Source organism: Falco cherrug, chromosome 1, assembly GCF_023634085.1.
Source record: "Falco cherrug isolate bFalChe1 chromosome 1, bFalChe1.pri, whole genome shotgun sequence".
Lineage (NCBI taxonomy): Eukaryota > Metazoa > Chordata > Aves > Falconiformes > Falconidae > Falco > Falco cherrug.
In genome coordinates, this window is record NC_073697.1 from 119,995,595 (window position 1) to 120,013,020 (window position 17,426).

The following is a 17,426-nucleotide window of genomic DNA, read 5'->3' on the forward strand; positions in this document are numbered from 1 at the left end:
CCCCAGCAAACCCAGGCAAGCATGTGCCACTCCTTCCCAGCCAGCAGTGAGCGGTTCAGCACTTTGGAGGGATCGTGTCCATCTCCAAGACGTCAAGGCAAAGCCTCAGGGTGTCCCCTCAGGGACAAGGTCTCCGGTGAAGGGCACGCAGGGTGCCCGGGGTGCTGGCACAGGGGGTGCTGGCTGTGCCGGGCAAGGGCACGCCTGGCTCCACGTAGCCGGCACAGCCGGCGCCAGGCAAGCGCCCTGGGGGGGTAAATACAGATTTGTGCTGGGCTGGCTGCCAGTGGTGCGGGTGAGGCACCCGCCCTGGCCATCTGCTCCCCAGGTGCCCCCCACACCCCACGGGGAGCTCAGCCCAGCCTGGCATCCCTGCCATCGGGGTGCATCCCAGCCCTGCGGGGAAACTGAGGCACAGGGTGCAGCATGACAGAGGGGGCTGATGCATCGGGGGAGCTGGTTGGAAACACCACGCTGGGCTGTGCCATCCTGGCCCCCCGCCAGCAAGGATCCGAAAGGCTGAGGGCCCGTGCTTTCCCCTTGGCTGGGGCCGGAGCCAGAGCGTGCTGCGGACAAGGGTCTCAGCCCCATGTGACGAGCGAGCGGCCGAGCGGCCGAGCTGCCTTTGCCATGGCCGGTGTCCGGCGGAGCAAGCAGGCCCTACATTTGTAAGCAATTTGCCGGAGCGTTCCAGAGGTGCTTCCTGCCTGCCGCTTGGCAGCCAGGCGCTGCACAGAAGCTCTCTGGCTCCCTCGAGGCCTCGCTCAGCCCCAGCCCCGCTGCCGAGCCTCATCCTGCCCGGGCAGGCGCAGGCAAATGCGCTGGAGAGGGGGGACGGGGCAAGGTTGGGTCCGGGTGGACCCCTTGGAGGGGTTGTGTTGGGGAGTGGGGCTGAGCAGGGGGAACCCGCAGCTGGAGTTAACCCTTGGAGTGCACCAAGCTGGGTTTTCCCCTGGAAATATCTCCTTCAGGGCTTATGTTTCGGTGCTGGGTCCATATTTTTCTGGGTTCATCTTCCCAGGATGTGAGTGTGCTCCTGGCAGGGAGCAGGGGGTGTGGATCAGGCCCACGGGTGGTCCCATGCAAACCCAAAGGAGGTGATGATGTGGCTGAGAAGGGTCTGGCCACCCCAGCCCAGTGTTGCGGCTGGATTAGCCCTGATCCCACAGCCCTCTCCCAGGCCAGCTCTGCAGTCTCCTGACCAGAGCCACATCTCCAAACCAGCCGGTCTGGGAGGGCTGTGGGATTGGAAATGGCTTGGCCTGGCCCCTGCAAAGCCCCAGAACATCTGGGTGGGAAAGACAGGGGAGCCTGAAGTTGCTAGGGCACTGACGGAGAGAAGGAGCTGAAGAAATGGGGAGGAAAGCAGGGGAATCAGTCAAAAGGAGCATATGGATGGAACGAGGAAGAGGGATGCAGGGAAGCATCCCATCATCTGCCTTCCTGTCACTGCATCCTCAGGACCATGACAGGGGTTGGTGGCACCCCCTTGGCAGCCCTTGTGCTGCTCCACTGTTTCACCCCATCCCAGTGCTGGCTCCCCACTGAGGCAGGGCTGCCTTTGGGGTTGCTTTTCTGGCCTCGAGTGCTGTACGGTGCAGGTGTGCAGCAGGATGGTGCTGGCAAAGGGGTCCCAGCTGCCTGGGTGTGCTCTGTTTTCCACTCCTCTTGGCTCATGCCTTTGTGCTCGCCACGCCAGGATGCCCGGCCCCTTTTCTAGCCACGCTTCACCTTCCAGCCTGGCTGCAAACTCTCCAGCTCTCTCGGCAGTGATTTACCCGGCTACAAACCAGGGATGAACTCTTTCCCTTCCTGCCTAAACTTTCGGGAAGATCCCCAAAGGGGATACTGCTCCTGGCTCCGCTTTTTGGGACCTGCTGTTTTCCCAGCCACCCACACCATGTCCGTGTGGTCCTGCCCCATCTCCTGACCTTGTTGGGCTGCCAGAGCAGGGAACTAATTTGAGGAATGTTGCTCAGGGAGAGGAGCAAAGGCATGGGCATTTTGCTGTGCAGATGCTGACAGCTGCCTCCTGGGGCCAGGGAGCGGGCAGGGACACCTGCTGTATCCCAGACCTGCTTACTGGATCCCACTGGCCAGCCCTGTCCCCTTGTAGGAGGGAGTCAGGGGTGGGATTCTGGGGTGAGCTCTCCCTGTCCAAATAGTGGGCATTGCTCAACTCCCAAGACCAGCCCCTGGGGACTGTGGGATGTATCTGCCTATTTTGGATGAGATGCTCAGTGGACATCTCCGTCCAGCCTGTCTCTTCCCAGCATCACCTTCCTGGCTGACACGGTTCAGGCTCTGGTCCTCCTACTGTGGTAAGGACCCTTCCTCCTCCTTCCTACCTTTTCTCAGCAGCAAACACCTGCGGCAATTTTCAGCTGCAGCCGATGGGAGCAAACCCACACTGGCCTTCGGTTCCCACCACAAAGAGCATCCTTTAAAAATACCTATTTATAAACCGTAATTAAAAGGCAGGGGGCTGGGGGATCAGGGAGCAAGAGGTGATGGCTTCATGGGCATTGCCTACGACTTAGTGGAACCCTTTGTTTACTTTTAATTTTATCTTGATTGTGTCTTTTGGAAATCCCCCAGCAGTGAACGCTTCCCAGCCCTTCCTGCTCCCTGCTTGCAGGACCCATCCCAAGACTTTTCGGGGGGCAGGATGAGGCCTTTGCCCACCATAGCTGACCCTGTTCCTGGCTCTGCCATACGCCCAAGTGCGATCCTGAGAGTGGCACCGCAGGGCTCAGTGGTTATGGTCACTCTGTGACTCGGATCAGAAGCGGCCAGTTTACAAGTGAAATGTTTGGGGTTTTTTTTCTGGCTGCTGTGGCAGAGTGAAGTGGTTTGTCCTTGATGGAGACTCTGGATCCTGGGTTCTCAGGCAATATGGGGCTGGGGGGGGGGGGAAAGTGGGAGCTCTGAGGGATGGCTTTGGGAGCCAGTTCCTTCAGGAAGGGCTTCTGGGTTGGCAGAGCTGCTTGGTACTGCTCTGAGGAGGAGCAGCTCCTGGAAGAGGTAATTAGGGCGATCCCCTCAGCTGCAGCAAGGAGTCACGAGTCCTTCACCAGCAGCCACTCCAAGCCCATTTTGTGTTAATTACGCTGTTTACAAAACACTGTAAATTGCAGTAGTGAACACACCATTCCTTGGTTTCCTTTAATTATCCATTTGCATGATGAATGAGCCGCCCCCCTCTTCAGCTCTCGGGCAGAGGGACCATGCAGCAGAGCATGGCTTTGGGTGGGATCTGCCGTGTGAGGTGGGCAGGGACCCTGAGAGAGGAGGAAGAGAGGGGTATGAAGGAGGAGAGGGAGCTGCGGCCCCGGAGATCTGCCTGGCTGTGAGGGTGGGGGCTTCTTCCCCAGGACCCCCCTGCCATGTTTCAGTGGGGTTTGAGCAGCTCTTTCACCCTGGACTGGAAGCCTGGCTCTTGGACTTTGATTTTTCCATAGGAAACAGCACAGAAACCTTTCAAAGCATTTAATCCTCCCCGGCTCGATGATGGGACTGCCTGGAAAGGCAGAGGAGGAGTGGTGGCATTTCTTGCCCCCTACATACCTTCCCCTTTCTTTCTCTTTTGACTTGGCAGATGAATTCCAGAGATGTTAATCCGTTCTCAACCCCTCAGTGAAGAATAAAATGTCCTCTCTGTGTGGGAGGAAGGAATTCATTCGAATTAATTGCGGGAAGGAGTGGGGAGCTGGGGGCGTGCGTGAGGCTGTGCCGAGGGTGGGGTGAGCATCCTCCGCTGCTCAGTGGTCCCTGAAGGGGAGGGAGGGAGGGATGGGGATGTCTGAGGTGGCACAATCCTTGCATTCACAGCTCATTCAGCCTCTGCCCCAGCCGTACAAATGCCAACCATGTGGTCTGTGGGCCAGGCCTCAGCAGCAGCGATGGGCACAAGGAGCGAGTGGGGGGCAAAATGGCCCCACTCAGCAGTTTTGGGGTGTCACTGCCTATAAAGGGGAGGGAAGCGCTGCCCCACCAAGCCAGGGTGACAGGAGCTGCAGGATCCGACACATCCCAGGGGCATACAGAGATGGGGCAGGAGAGACGGAGGAAGGAAAGGGTCTGAGCTTGAGCTGGGTCAGCCTGTTGAGGGATTGTGGAGGTGAACGTGGAGTGAGGGAGAGGAGAGGACGCCGAGATGGGTCAGGCGCTGTTCTGTGCGCTGGGAGGTCTGTCTGGCTGCGGGACGGGGCTCCTGCAGGGTCCTGGGGGCCGTGCGGGGCTCTGCCTCCTGCTCTGACCGTCGCCTCTTCTCTCTGCAGAGCTCCTGGGATCTGCCAAGCGCCTGAATGTGAACTACCAAGATGCCGATGGGTGAGTGCTCCTCTGGCAGGGTGCTAGGTGCTGCTGCCGCCGGCATGGGTGGGCTTGCTCTCCCCGATAGCCAGTTGGTTCTGCAGTTTTGGGTATCGTAAAGCTTTTGAGGGTGGCTGCTGAGCCCCACAGAACACAACAGCATCCCGAAGCCAGGGCAAGCCCTGCAGAGGCAGACCCGGTGCCTGCCTGGATCTGAGCTGAGGGCTGTGCTCAGTCCGTCCTGCAAAACCCTTCGTAAAGCTCTTCTGCGTCCCGCTCTTCAGGGCTGGGCGTGAAAAGGGATCACGGTGTGTCCAGCCAATGTCCCGTGCCCTGAGTGCTGGTTGAAGCACGGAGAAGCACCCAGCCAGCCCTGGCGCCTGCACGTGCTTGTGCCTGTGTTTAATATCCCAAGAGCAAAATCCCATTGTTTGGGGGGGTTAGAGAAAGAAAAGATGAGGTTGCCAAGTGACCACAGCATATTTGTGTAGCTCATCTCTTCCAAAATTCAAGCATTTAATAAGCTGGGTACTGAGAGTTAAAGAAACCACAAAAGCCCATAAAATAAATAAGCATGTTATTCGTATTGAATTAGCTCTGACCTGTGAGTTATTAGCGTTGTTTTATGTACTGTTGTTGTACCTAATTTCTACATGTTTTCTTTTCGGGGACTCTGTAGGAGGAGGTGTCCATGATGAGTCTTAACAGGCCAGTGGGGGGTTGAAAATGAGCAGAATGGCTCTGTCTTAAAATAATACTGTGCAGATGGAGCTTAATAGAAAAAAAATGTAATAATAGAAGCAATGATCTGATTCTGATAAGGCACAGGGCTTGTGCTGGGGCAGCTCCAGGAGGGCTGCTGATGGGAACAAGGGTAAAGGGTCCGTTCCCCATCAGAGGGCTGCACACGGGGTATTGACAGCGCAGGCAGCGCGTTGGGTTTCACGGGGTGTGGGAAGGGGATGGCAGGAAGGTGAGACCCATGCATGGGGACAGCAGCTTGCGCCCTCCTGGGAGAGTGGTGCCGCTGGCAGTGACCTCGGCATCGCCTTGCTCGCAGCTTGGAGATGACGGGGTGGGTGTGGGTGGGTTTGTGCAGCTGCCTCCAGGCAGAGCCGGCCCTGCAGGAATCCCGGCAGAGTTGGCTTCGGGGGGATTTTGTACCTTCTGCAACACCCGGAGACTCTGCACAGGGATTTGGGGGTACTCTGGGACTGTGCGTCGGGAGGAGAGCCATGCTGGCTGAGCTGCGTCCCTGGCACAGAGCTGGGATGCTGCCAAGCCCATTGGAGCCCCGGCCTGCGCTGTCTGGAGCCCCCCACGCCCCCTGGAGCAGCACACGGGCTAATCCCCAGTGGCATGGGGACCCCTCGCTCGGCCATGGCCCTTCACGTGACAGCACCGGGCAGACAGGCCCCTTTCACAGCCCCGAGACACAGAGCTCTTTCATTACCGGCAGCCTCCCACGCTGTGCCGTGGGCTCCCGGCATCCCTGCTGGCATAGGGAGGGGGCAGCTGGTGGAGAGGCCAGGAGTAGCCACTGGGCCAGTGTGTTTGCTGGATGCTCTGAGCAGCGCAGCTTTGGGCTGCCTGGCTGCACCACAGAGAGGGGAGATGCATCCCTCCAACCCGCCTGCTTGCCCCCTGCACAGGGCAGGGGGATGAGGGACCTCACCTGGGGAGGGGGGGCACAGGGTCCCTGCATCCCTCACTGAGCTGTGGGGCACAGACAGCGGGGAGGGATTTATTTGTGCTTTGCTACGGGGAAACTGAGGCACTGGGAGCAGGGTATCAGGAGGGATGTAGCCACGAACAGCGGGGGATGATCCCAGCCCTTGGCTCGTGTCCCTGTGCAGGCGGGGGCTGTAGGGACAGCGTGGCAGGGACTGGGACTGCGCTGAGCCCTGCCTTGTGTCACAGGTTCTCAGCACTGCACCACGCAGCCCTGGGCGGCAGCCTGGACCTCATCTCGCTGCTGCTGGAGGCACAGGCCACCGTTGACATCAAGGACAGCAATGGTAAGGGGTGATCCCCCGGCACAGCCCCGTGCCTTCGGCAGTCAGCTCAGCCCTCTGAGAGAGGCTGGGGGCCGCATCCAGACCTGCTGAGCCCTGTTCCCCTGCAGGGATGCGGCCCCTGCACTATGCAGCCTGGCAGGGGCGTGTGGAGCCGGTGCGGGTGCTGCTGCGTGCTGCCGCCTCCGTCAACATGGCCTCGCTGGACGGGCAGATCCCGCTGCACCTCTCGGCACAGTATGGCCACTATGAGGTGGTAAGTGACAGCCCAGCCACACACCCCCCCACCCTGGGTCTCTCTGGGGGTACACAGAGCGGGGCAACCCCATCGTGCTGGGCAGGAGGGAGGCAGGAGTACGAAATGATGCTGAGCCTCTGCACCACATTGTTCCCCCGCAGTCAGAGATGCTGCTCCAGCACCAGTCCAACCCCTGCCTCATCAACAAGGCAAAGAAAACCCCCCTGGACCTGGCCTGCGAGTTCGGGCGGCTGAAGGTGAGTGCTGCGGGGCTCTCCCCGGCACCGGGCACTTCACCGGGGGCGGCTCTGGAGCCAGCTGGCTCCTCCTGGAGCGCAGTGCTGGGTCTGGCCATGCCCAGTCTCCCTCTGCCATGAGCCTCGGAGCCCAGCAGGCAGCATCTGCCTCCTCCTGTGGCCGGGCAAGGCCAAATCCTGAACCTGGGAGCTGCAAGTTTTGCTCCTGACCTTGCGGCAGGGCAGTGTCGGGCTGGGAGAGAAGACAGGAGCCCTCACTCCCGGTTCCCTGCAGCCTCCCCCGGCCCACCCCAGCTTTGCTCCCGTTTAAGCACAGATAGGCTGAGCTGGCTAATCCCTGCAAGCCCTGAGCACCCAGCCCGCTCAGCTGCTCGAGTCCCCGGCACGGCTTATGGGGACAGGGCTGCTCCACGCTCTGGGAGACCCCAGCCCAGCCAGCACCACGCCACCGAGCTGGGCTGGAGTGTGGCCAGCCAGACTGTCCCATGCCCCGCCGGGGAGGGGACCAGGGGGCTACTTCCATTTTTGGAGTATCTATAATGTCTGCAGCTATAAACAGGGCAGTAAAAATAACTCCTCTGTGCCTCTGGGCTGCCCTGAGACGCTGAGAGTCGCTTTGGGCTTGGAGAGACTGCAGCTTTTTAGGGCTTGGTCTGAAAAGCCTGATTATGGGAAGACTATTTCTGGCTGTTGTGACCTTTTATGGCCCCTTGTGACAGTGTGGCCCTGCCAAGCACCAGCCAGCTCCAGCTGAGCCCTGGGGCTGCGGATGGATGGGAGCAGCAGGATGGGGAGCAGAGGGCCAGCCCTATGCTGGGAGGGTGCAGACGAGGGTACCTGCACTCTGCTGCCCACCCCTGTGCCCCATGCAGGTGGCCCAGCTGCTGCTGAACAGCCATCTGTGCGTTGCCCTCCTGGAGGGACAGTCCAAGGATGCCACCGACCCCAATTACACCACCCCGCTGCACCTGGCAGCCAAGAACGGGCACAAGGAGATCATCAGGTAACCCCTGCCGGCCTGTGGCACTGCCCTATCCCAGAAAAACCCATCATGGCTTCAGTCCCCCTTCCCCCCAGACCCACCTCCCTGCTGCAGGCTTCAGTCCCTCATCCCCAAAGCCTCAGCGGTGCAAGGGGTTGTCCCCTTCCCATTGCAAAGTAGCCGATCGCCCGGCCCGGACATCTGTGTCCTGCCATTCATGCCTCTCCTTCCTTCCTACCAGGCAGCTGCTGAAGGCCGGGATCGAGATCAACAAGCAGACAAAGACGGGCACGGCCCTGCACGAGGCTGCGCTCTATGGCAAAACGGAGGTGGTGCGGTTGCTGCTGGAGGTGGGTGCAGTGGGGACAGGGCTGCATGGGGGGACAAGCCCCCGGGGGTCAGCCACCGCCCCCTTCCCCTCGGTCCCTCTGTCTCCCATGGGTCCAGTGGCAGGTGTGGGGCCTGGCCCTGACCACGTCCCCTCCTGCGCAGGGCGGTGTCGACGTGAACATCAGGAACACCTACAACCAGACGGCACTGGATATCGTGAACCAGTTCACCACCTCACACGCCAGCAAGGATATCAAGCAGCTGCTGAGAGGTGAGGTGGGGTCGGCACACGGCCAGGCCCTGTGAGGGGCTTCTTCCCCCTGGGACCTGCCTGAGGCTCCCAATGCTCCTGCCGAGCAGCCTAAACCAGCCTGGCTGTGAGCATCAGCATCCCAGTCCTGTGTCATATGTGCCCCCATCCTCCATGTGGGCAATGCCCAGGGATTGCATCCTTCCTGCAGTATTAATGTCTTCTTTCCCCTCTCCTCACTCTTGTTTTCTCTCTCTACCTTCCCTGAACCACTCTTTTTTCCTCCCTGCACTCTGGTACCTTCTTTCTTCCCTCTGTCCCTTGTCTTCAGAGGCATCAGGAATCCTGAAGGTCCGAGCTTTGAAGGATTTTTGGAACCTCCACGACCCGACTGCTCTCAATGTCCGGGCAGGAGACGTCATCACGGTGAGGCTGCTCCCTGCTCCCTGTCCCCCTGCCCTGCCATGGCCCCAGGTACCAACCCTGTCCCTCTCGCCCCACGGCAGGTCCTGGAGCAGCATCCGGACGGGCGGTGGAAGGGGCACATCCATGATGCTCAGAAAGGCACCGATCGCGTTGGGTACTTTCCCCCCTCCATCGCCGAAGTCATCAGCAAGCGAACAGGTCAGTGGCTGCCCTGGGCAAGCTGGGGACTGTCCCCTGTGTGAAACCACCCTGACCTTCCCAGCACCTCCCGTAGGACAGGTCCCTGGAGCCCGGCTAGCTAGGGGGGAGAAGGACTCGGGTGGGCACAGGGGTTGTGCCGTTGGTGGGGTGGTAACTTGGGGGTTGAGGCTCAGCTGTCCCCTCTGCCCTCCTACACAAGCTCTGACCACGCGTGTTTTGTCTTTGAATACAGGCACGGTTGTCCCCCGCCTGGCACCCACACACCAGCGCCAGGGTCCCCCCGGGGCCCTCCCGGCCCCCCCCGGCGGGCTGCAGCACCTCCCCGACGAGTGTCCTCACCAGGCAGCCCCAAGCGTCCCAGCGGCCTATGGCCACCTCACCCCAACCCGGACGGGCCCTGACAGCTCAGGTCAGGGGTGCAGCTGGGGAGGGAGAGGGGCTGGGGGCCTTCCCCTGTGCCCAGCCCTGCCCGCGCAGGGGGATGCAGGGGGAGACTCTCCCTCCACCTCCCACTGGGGAAACAGCCAGGCAAGAAGGAGCAGGCGCAGGAAAAGGGAGTTTAGGGGAGCCCGTAGAGCAGCCCCTTCCCTCCCTGTGTCCTCAGTCAGGCCGTGTCCCCTTCGCGTGTCCCTTGCCAGCCCAGTGTGTGCGCCGGGAGGCGGGAGGGACCGGTGCGTCATCTGTGGCCAGAGGGATCTCGCGGGAGGCTGTTTGTCACTGGCATCACTGTGTTGGCACATGGGTCCCTGCCGGGGACCTTTGTGTCCTGTGTCAGCCCTGATCCTGGGGCGCTACTGACAGCCCTCCCCCACCTGCCCCAAGCAGCAGGAGACAGGAACAGCGTGGGCAGCGAGGGCAGCATCGGCAGCATCCGCAGTGCTGGCAGCGGCCAGAGCACCGAGGGCACCAACGGGCAGAGCACCAGCATCCTCATCGAGAACGCCAGGGTAGGCACCAGCCCCTGCTCCCCCCGGGATGCTCCCCCCGGGATGCTCCCCCCGGGATGCTCCCCCTGGGATGCTGCCCCAGGCTGGCTCAGGCTGCAGATGGAGCACCAGCATCTTCCCTGTCCCCCTCTGCACCTCCCAGCAAAGGAGGGGCTGCAGGAGCTGAGCATCCTCCATCAAGCACCTATTTGCTGCCAGGACTCAGCAGGAAAATGTTCCTGGGGGGTCCCCAGCTGCCCTGCAGCACAACTGGCCTTTTTGGGTAGAGCTGGAGCGGTGGTGGAGTTTGTGTGGTTTGGTACCGCACCAGCATCTCCACCACATCCTGTGTCATCTGAGAGGAGAAAAAGGGCCAAATCCTGCCCAGGTCTCTTGCCAGGGGCCAGCCCTTCACTGGGTGAAGCTGTGCCCGGCAGCCCAATGTGGGACCCCCCTGCTCTGCTCCTGGGGTGCAACAGGGCGTGTCTCCGGAGCGGGGTCCTTCCCCCACCCACTCCTCTTCTCCCCCAGCCGCTGGCCTCCACTGGTGACGACCTCCAGCAACACCTTCTGGGATCGGAGCCGCGCAATGGGCAGTTGACCTCCACAGCAGGTGAGGGATGTCCCAGCTCCATGGGGCCCTGGGGACAGCTGTCCCCCCAGCCATGGGGGCTGCTCACTGCTCAGTGACATCACCCCGTGACGGCTGTTGTCTCTCCTCTCTGCCAGGGCCACAGAGCCAGCAGACCCCAGGCAGCTGCCCCCCTGGAGACAGGGTCTTCTCCCACCAGTTCCTGCGGCCTGAGCAGCTCCTTGAGGGGAAGGTAACTGGGCCAACTGGGAACCGGGTGTGCCAGGTGAGAGGGCCACATCTGGGGCTCTCGGCCCAGCTCTCACTGCACTGGGGATACAGGGGACTGGGTCTTGAGGACACTGGGGACAGAGGGTTCTTGCCTAAGAAGATCCCGTCGCTTGCCTGGAGCAGCCAGGTCCTGCAGCCATCGTCACAGGCTGCTCTTTGCCCCGTCCTCTCCCCAGGACGCAGAAGCCATTTACAACTGGCTCAGTGAGTTCCAGCTGGAGTCGTACACGGCCAATTTCCTCAACGCTGGCTACGACGTCCCCACCATCAGCCGCATGACCCCAGAGGTAAGGCAGGTCCTCCCCCACCTCGGCCAGCACGCCCTGAGCTGCTGGCAGCCGGTTCCCCCTGCCCCACACTGCCCACCACTGCTGACCACAGCCCCGCTCTGCTCACGTTAGGATCTGACAGCCATCGGTGTGACCAAGCCGGGCCACAGGAAGAAGATCTCCACCGAGATCGGGCAGCTCAGCATCGCTGAGTGGCTGCCCAACTACATCCCGGTGAGTGTGGCTCTGGCCCGGCGCCCTCTTTTCCTCAGGTCTTTTCTCAGAGCTGTCTTAGCCCAGGAGAGGGCAGGAGTGGGGTCTGTAAATAAACACACACTGCAACAGCCTGCGTTAGTGCAGAGAGACCCTAAACATGGCAGTGTCCTGACGGGGGGCAGCGAGGGGATGGATGAAGGTGCTGCCCGTGCCTCGATGCTCATGACAGCATCTGCATGCTCTTTGCAGGCTGACCTGATGGACTGGCTCAGCGCCATCGGGTTGCCTCAGTACCACAAAAAACTGGTGAACAACGGCTATGACTCCATCACCATCGTGACAGACCTGACGTGGGAGGATCTGCAAGAGATCGGCATCAACAAGCTGGGTGAGTCCCTGCCGCCGTGCTGGGGTGGCCCAGGGCAGCCAAGTTTCCCACCCAGGTCCCCACGCTGGTTCTCCCTCAGGCGGGGAGGGGCAGGCATGTCCCGAGCACCTGGAAAGGGCAGTTCATGACTGTCCCTAAGGAATCCCCTTGGCAGGCTGGATCTAGGCCGAGCCAGGTGGACGCTGGCCGTAGTTTGTCTCCTCGCATAGGCAGGGTTTGGATAATCTGGAGGCCTTTGCCCCAGCGCCCCGGGTGGTGACGTAACTGTGACTCTTCTTGGCCAGGAAACAAAGGCCTTGGGGGCTGGAGCTGACCTAACGCCCCTTTCCTGTTGCAACCTTCCCGCAGGCCACCAGAAGAAGATCATGTTGGCTGTCAAGAAGCTCAGAGACCTCCGCAAAAGCCTCAACCAAGCAGAAGCAACTCTGGCAAGACGCAAAGTCCCAGGTGCCCTGGACATCGTCACCATCGAGTCACTGGAGAACGGGGAGTGCCAGTCCCCACACACCCCCAAAATGACGACCTTCCAGGACAGTGAGCTCAGCTATGAGCTGCAGACAGCCATGTCCAACAGCTGCCACGAGACGCTCGGCATCAAGAGCAGCCAGGGGATGTCACGGAGCCAGGAGAGCATCGGGGTGCGATCCCGGGGCTCAGGGCACTCGCAGGATAACGTGCTGTCCCGGCACCTCTCCAGCCCCTCGCAGGAGAGCCTGGGCAGCGGGGAGAGCAGCAGCAGCAGCGGGCAGTCCTGCGCACCGCCCCGCAGCAAGGAGAGCACGGCCGGCCTGCCGGGACGGCCCAGTCCCGAGCCCTACGGGAAGCTCGTCTCCCCCGAGGGGCTGAATGGCTATGCCAACGGCAGCGGGGGCAGCCCTCTCAAGGAGAGGAACCTGCCTGAAGGCACAGATCAGTACACCTGGCCGGTGGCTCAGAAAGGTGCTGGGACACCAGCAGTCACCCCCTGTACCCCTCCCCAGACCCCCAGCAAGGCGACGGCCCCATACGTCTTTATGTACCCACACGTCTCCTTGAAATCCCCGACGGTCCCTTCCCTCCTGGGAGCGGAGCAGCCCAAGACCCTGGCACACGCGTACCCCTCTGTCTCCTCCGGACAGAAGAGCAGCCTGCAGACATCGGCTCAAAAAGCCTTCTCCTACCTGCACAGCCAGTGCGGCCCCGCAGAGCCGCCTGCTGTGCCACCCGCGGCTGGGGCAGCCCCGGGCACCTGGCAGCCTGGGGAGCAGCATGGTGGGGGCGAAGGCTTCAAGTACAAGAAGCGTTCGCACAGCCTGAACCGCTACGCACTGTCAGATGGGGAGCACGAGGAGGAGGAGGGGGCGCCCACCAGCACCCTGGGCTCCTACGCCACCCTGACGCGGCGGCCGGGCCGGAGCCAGATGCCGCGAGCCGCTCTGCAGACGGACACCAAGGTGACCCGCAGCCAGTCCTTCGCCATCCGGGCCAAGCGCAAGGGGCCTCCGCCGCCACCTCCCAAGCGCCTCAGCTCCGTCTCCAGCACCCTGGCTGCCGAGGCAGACAACGAGCAGCCCCCTGACCCCGAGCGGCAGCCTGCAGCCCCCCAGGATGTGACTGATGCGGCTGCCAGCCCGGGTGACGCTGGCCACAGCAGGACAGTGAAGGGCCTGGCAGCTGCGCTGGAGGGGACACCGGGGCCGAGTCCACCCAAGCCCCTTCTGGCCCCAAAACCGCTGCACGTGGCTCAGGACTGTCTCCCCAGGGCAGATGTGAACAATGAGTCCTACAATGGCAGTGACAGCAGCAGCGCCACACTTCCCGACACCGGCAGGGACCCCTTTGAGAGCAGCAAGCCACGGAGACGGACGTTGAGTGAGCCCAGCGCTCCCATGACAGAGGGGGCTGCGCAGGGTGGGCGGGAGGATGCCTGCTCGGACACAGAGGAGGAGGCTAAGCCAGGGGTCTCCTCCTCATCCTCCCAGAACAGCTCCAGCGAGTGCATCCCCTTTGCAGAAGAAGGCAACTTAACCATCAAACAGCGACCAAAGCCCACCGGGCACCCCAAGGCTGACGCAGCTGCGCCAGAAACAGAGCCCGGTTCCCAGGTGGTGGAATCCCCCTGTCCTGCCGGGAAGGAGCCGGTGCCGCCCGCTGCCACCAAGGAGCCGCCTGTGCTGGAGTTCAACCTCACCGAGTCGGACACGGTGAAGCGCCGGCCCCGCTTCAGGGAGCGGGAGCCGCTGCAGGCGGTGCTGAAGGCGTTCAGCATGGCGGGGCAGGCGGAGGCGGGGGCCAGCCCTGCGCCCCAGTATGCCCAGGCCCAAGCAGTGAGCATCGCGGGCCCCGCTGTGCCAGCACCGGCATCACAGGCTGGGCTGGCCGGCGATGCCTTCGACGACGACAGCGTAGAGTTCAGGATTGCCGAGATAGAGAAAAGCATCTTATCACTGGAGAAGGGGATCAAGAAGGCACCGAGCCCCACCAAGGCCCCCGGCCCCGTGGAGCTGCTCGGCACTGCCGTAGTGAGGACGCCCGCTCCAGGTAAGTGAGCTCGTGGGGGTGTCCCTGAGGCGGTGGTGGGGCCTGAGGCTCCCTCCCAGGTTAGCGTGGGAGGTGTGAGGACGATGTGTGCCACCGTGTGCCACAAGTCCCCCTCCTTTGCAGACGTCCCCACCAAGCACACTTCCGTGGCGTCCACCAAGCTAGTCTTCTCCGGGCCCAAGACCATCTACCAGCAGGTCCTGCAGCCCTCCCGCCACACTGTTGCTCCCTGGGCGGCCACCGAGGCAGTGCCAGATGTGGTGGGGTCCCTGGCCGCTCCTGGCTCGCTGGCGCTGGAGGCAGGCAGCAAGGTGTCCCCGAAGCCTTTGGCCGCTGCCCCGGGGGCCGCGCTGGCCCAGCAGCGGCTGGAGCAGACCAACTGCACCCTGGCTGCCGCGCTGCAGGCGGCCGAGAAGAAGATCATCACAGCGGAGGAGGCGGAGAGGTGAGGCAGCGCTGGGGGCGAGGGGAGCGCTGGGGCTGGGCCCCTCGGGTGGGATTGGGAAGCTCCCAGCGAGGGCGGGTGAAGGGCTGTGCACAGGCACACGCGGGTGCCGCACCAGGGCACACGTGCTCCAGCTCAGCTGCGTGCTGAGCTCCGGCTGCTGCCGGGAGGTCGGGTCCAGCCTGGCCAGCCCACCCCCCCCAGCGCCTGAAGCCCTCGGGTGGCGTTTTGACTCTTCCCTTTCCTCCCCAGCCACCCCGGGGCCGCGCACTCGGCCAAGAACATCCTGGAAGACATCAGCAACATGTTCGATGACCTGGCTGACCAGCTGGACGCGATGCTGGACTGAGGCTTGCTCCCTCCTTCCCCTCCCCGCCTCCGGCTGCTCCACCAGTGCCCCCCGTGACAGGGGGCGAGTGGGTCCAGCACCGCCCGGTGCCTCCGGGTCTCACCAGCCACCTCCATCCCCACACTTTGCACTGCGGCTGGGAACGCAGCCACCCCTCCTGGCTCGCCCCGGCTCCAGATCACACGTGCCAGCACGGCCACGGGCTGGTTTCCGAGGGGGTCAGGCGTTTCCCACCAGACTGGCAGCAGGAGAGCCCAGAGGGGCTGCACGGGCGGTCCTGGAGGCCAGGGAGAAGCCCTCGCTCCCTTGCACAGAGCTGAGGAGCCTCCACAAGGGACCTTTCTCTTTCCCCGCTGCATTGCTGAGTCCTGCCTCTATTATTTATCCCCTGCCAACAATGTGTCAAAGGAGAGACCTCCCCGGGCAGCCGCCACCGAGCTGGCTATTTACTGAGCCCCAGCAAGGCCTGACAGCAGCTAAAAGAAGACAGGGCTTGTCGCAATTTGGCAGCTTGCAGAGCGAGAAGGAACCTTTCTGCTTTATTGGTTGCTTTTCCAAACGCATCAGTGTCAGGCAGCGTGTAATCCGAGTGGATTGAAATCCCTGCGGTGGGACCCCCCGGACCCCTCGAGACGGGGCTGGCAGGATGCGAAGCAGCGGATGCTCTGCCATGGCACTGCCGGCCGTGGAGCTCTCCCTGCCCCTTCCAGAGCGAGGAGGAGGGTGATGGCAGCGCCAGGCTGGCTGCACCGTGCTGCTAAACACCGGCTGCCCTCTGCCGACACCGTGCCTCCGCAAACCGCCACCCTGGTGCCTCCAGGGTTGAAGGAGCAGCGTGGTTAGTGCATATTTTTTCTTTGATTTTCCTCCCCTCTCCCTCTTTGGGGGAGATGAGAGTCCCTTTTCCCCCTGCTGCTCCCTGCGGGGAGCTGCTGGCACAAACCCCGCTGCGAGCGTTGAACAGTGGCAGCCTGCGGGACTCTGCGAGATGCTTCTTGCAGCGCTGGGAGGCAGCGGGAGAGGTGACCCCGCGTGCACTGGGTGAATTCTGCGCCGCAGCAGCTCCCGTGCGTTGGGGCTGGATGCGGTCACAGCCCCGTGGCTGCAGTAGGGGAACAGCAGCGACAGCTCATCGCATCCAAGCGGTAGGAACGGCTGCATAGCTTGAAGACAGATTTCTCTAGCAGGATCTGTTTAGTAGTGCATGTCTAAATATGTCCAAGAGCCCCAAACTTGGCTTGCGCTTGGCATGCCAAGCAAATGAAAGCATCGGAGCACCAGAAGGGAACCGAAGATTGTACTTAAGTGCCATTTGCTACAAAAATTCCAGACAGAGGTAAAACAATCCACATATCTTCCCCCCCCCCCCCCTTCAAAAAATTATCAATGCAAAACCAAACTGGCAAGGGAGAAGGTGGCTGAAGAGGCAGCTGCTTCCCAATCCTGGGGGTTTGCGACTGACTGGGACTGTTCGGAGCCCCTCGTCCCCTTGCACGCAGCGGGAGCAGCCCCTGTGAGCAGAGCCCGCCTGCGCGGTCCGGGGTCTCCGCTCACGAGCAGCAGTTGTGCCATGGGCCGGCCGGGCGGGAGGTGCCAGCCTGGCTCCTAGGCTGAAAAGCAAAGATAAAAAGCCCTAAAAAAAAAATAAAAAAAATTGTATCGTTGGCTGGGACTTGAGGCTAGTGTGAGGTGGTTGACACCTCTCTCCTGGCTTGTTGGTTGCTCTGATTTATCTATCACATCGCGTGTATTTAAATGACCATGTCTGACAGGCAAGTGCTACGTCATGGACCCGATTGTTTTTAAATAGCTACAACCAGTGGCACTTTATCAAAAGGTTTGCAGAAACCTTTTAAAACCGATTTTTACTCTCACGAGTCAACCTGGGACAAGCCCAGTTGTGGGGTTTTTTCCTAATGTTGACAAACTGTAAATGTTTTTTTGGTTTTTGTTTTTGTTTTTTTTTTTTTTTTTAAAGGCCAATGTATATATTTTAAATGTGATTTATTATATATATTTACTAACCAGAACTGCAAGTCTTGTACTCTAGGGTCAGGGATAAGAGGACACTGGGGTGGAGCTGTCGCTGTCTGAGCCACCTGAGGGCAGCACCATGCTGCTCTCGTTGTCAATAAGGGAATTAAACATTTGATTTTGCAGAAGAATGCCTATTTTTTAAGCTCTAGATCTCTATTTTGAAGCTACTGTATGGTGTGTAAGTTATGTACAATGCAACTGGGACTAACTGACCCCAGCTGCACCTGCTCCGTGCAGCAAGACAGTGAGGGGAAAAAATAGCCCATGTAATCACCAGACTGACAACAGATTTTAAACCATCTGCTCTGTTTGTGTTAATCATGTGTTTCGTTTTCCACTAACATCCATTAAGACTAAATTCTATTAAACAGTGGGGCATATTTTACCCTTTTGATAGTTTT

The 17,426-nt window shown here is 61.0% G+C and overlaps 1 protein-coding gene across 5 annotated transcripts in view; it reads left to right on the top strand.

The window, feature by feature from the left end:
• The window catches only part of CASKIN2 (CASK interacting protein 2), a 35,202-nt gene extending 17,776 nt beyond the window's left edge, over positions 1–17,426 (top strand). For 2 of the 5 annotated variants that reach the window (XM_055724793.1, XM_055724809.1), the window contains exons 3-21: positions 4,281–4,332; positions 6,235–6,332; positions 6,440–6,585; positions 6,729–6,824; positions 7,697–7,827; positions 8,048–8,156; positions 8,299–8,407; positions 8,718–8,812; positions 8,893–9,010; positions 9,246–9,422; positions 9,839–9,960; positions 10,471–10,552; positions 10,669–10,763; positions 10,978–11,088; positions 11,203–11,304; positions 11,536–11,674; positions 12,023–14,194; positions 14,318–14,639; positions 14,892–17,426. In XM_055724793.1, the coding sequence (XP_055580768.1) occupies positions 4,281–4,332; positions 6,235–6,332; positions 6,440–6,585; positions 6,729–6,824; positions 7,697–7,827; positions 8,048–8,156; positions 8,299–8,407; positions 8,718–8,812; positions 8,893–9,010; positions 9,246–9,422; positions 9,839–9,960; positions 10,471–10,552; positions 10,669–10,763; positions 10,978–11,088; positions 11,203–11,304; positions 11,536–11,674; positions 12,023–14,194; positions 14,318–14,639; positions 14,892–14,988 (4,373 nt within the window). In that variant the 3' untranslated portion in view covers positions 14,989–17,426. Of the gene's footprint in view, positions 1–3,863; positions 4,188–4,280; positions 4,333–6,234; positions 6,333–6,439; positions 6,586–6,728; positions 6,825–7,696; positions 7,828–8,047; positions 8,157–8,298; positions 8,408–8,717; positions 8,813–8,892; positions 9,011–9,245; positions 9,423–9,838; positions 9,961–10,470; positions 10,553–10,668; positions 10,764–10,977; positions 11,089–11,202; positions 11,305–11,535; positions 11,675–12,022; positions 14,195–14,317; positions 14,640–14,891 lie in introns of those variants that run through there. The other 3 variants (XM_055724816.1, XM_055724801.1, XM_055724820.1) reach the window with 3 other exon arrangements.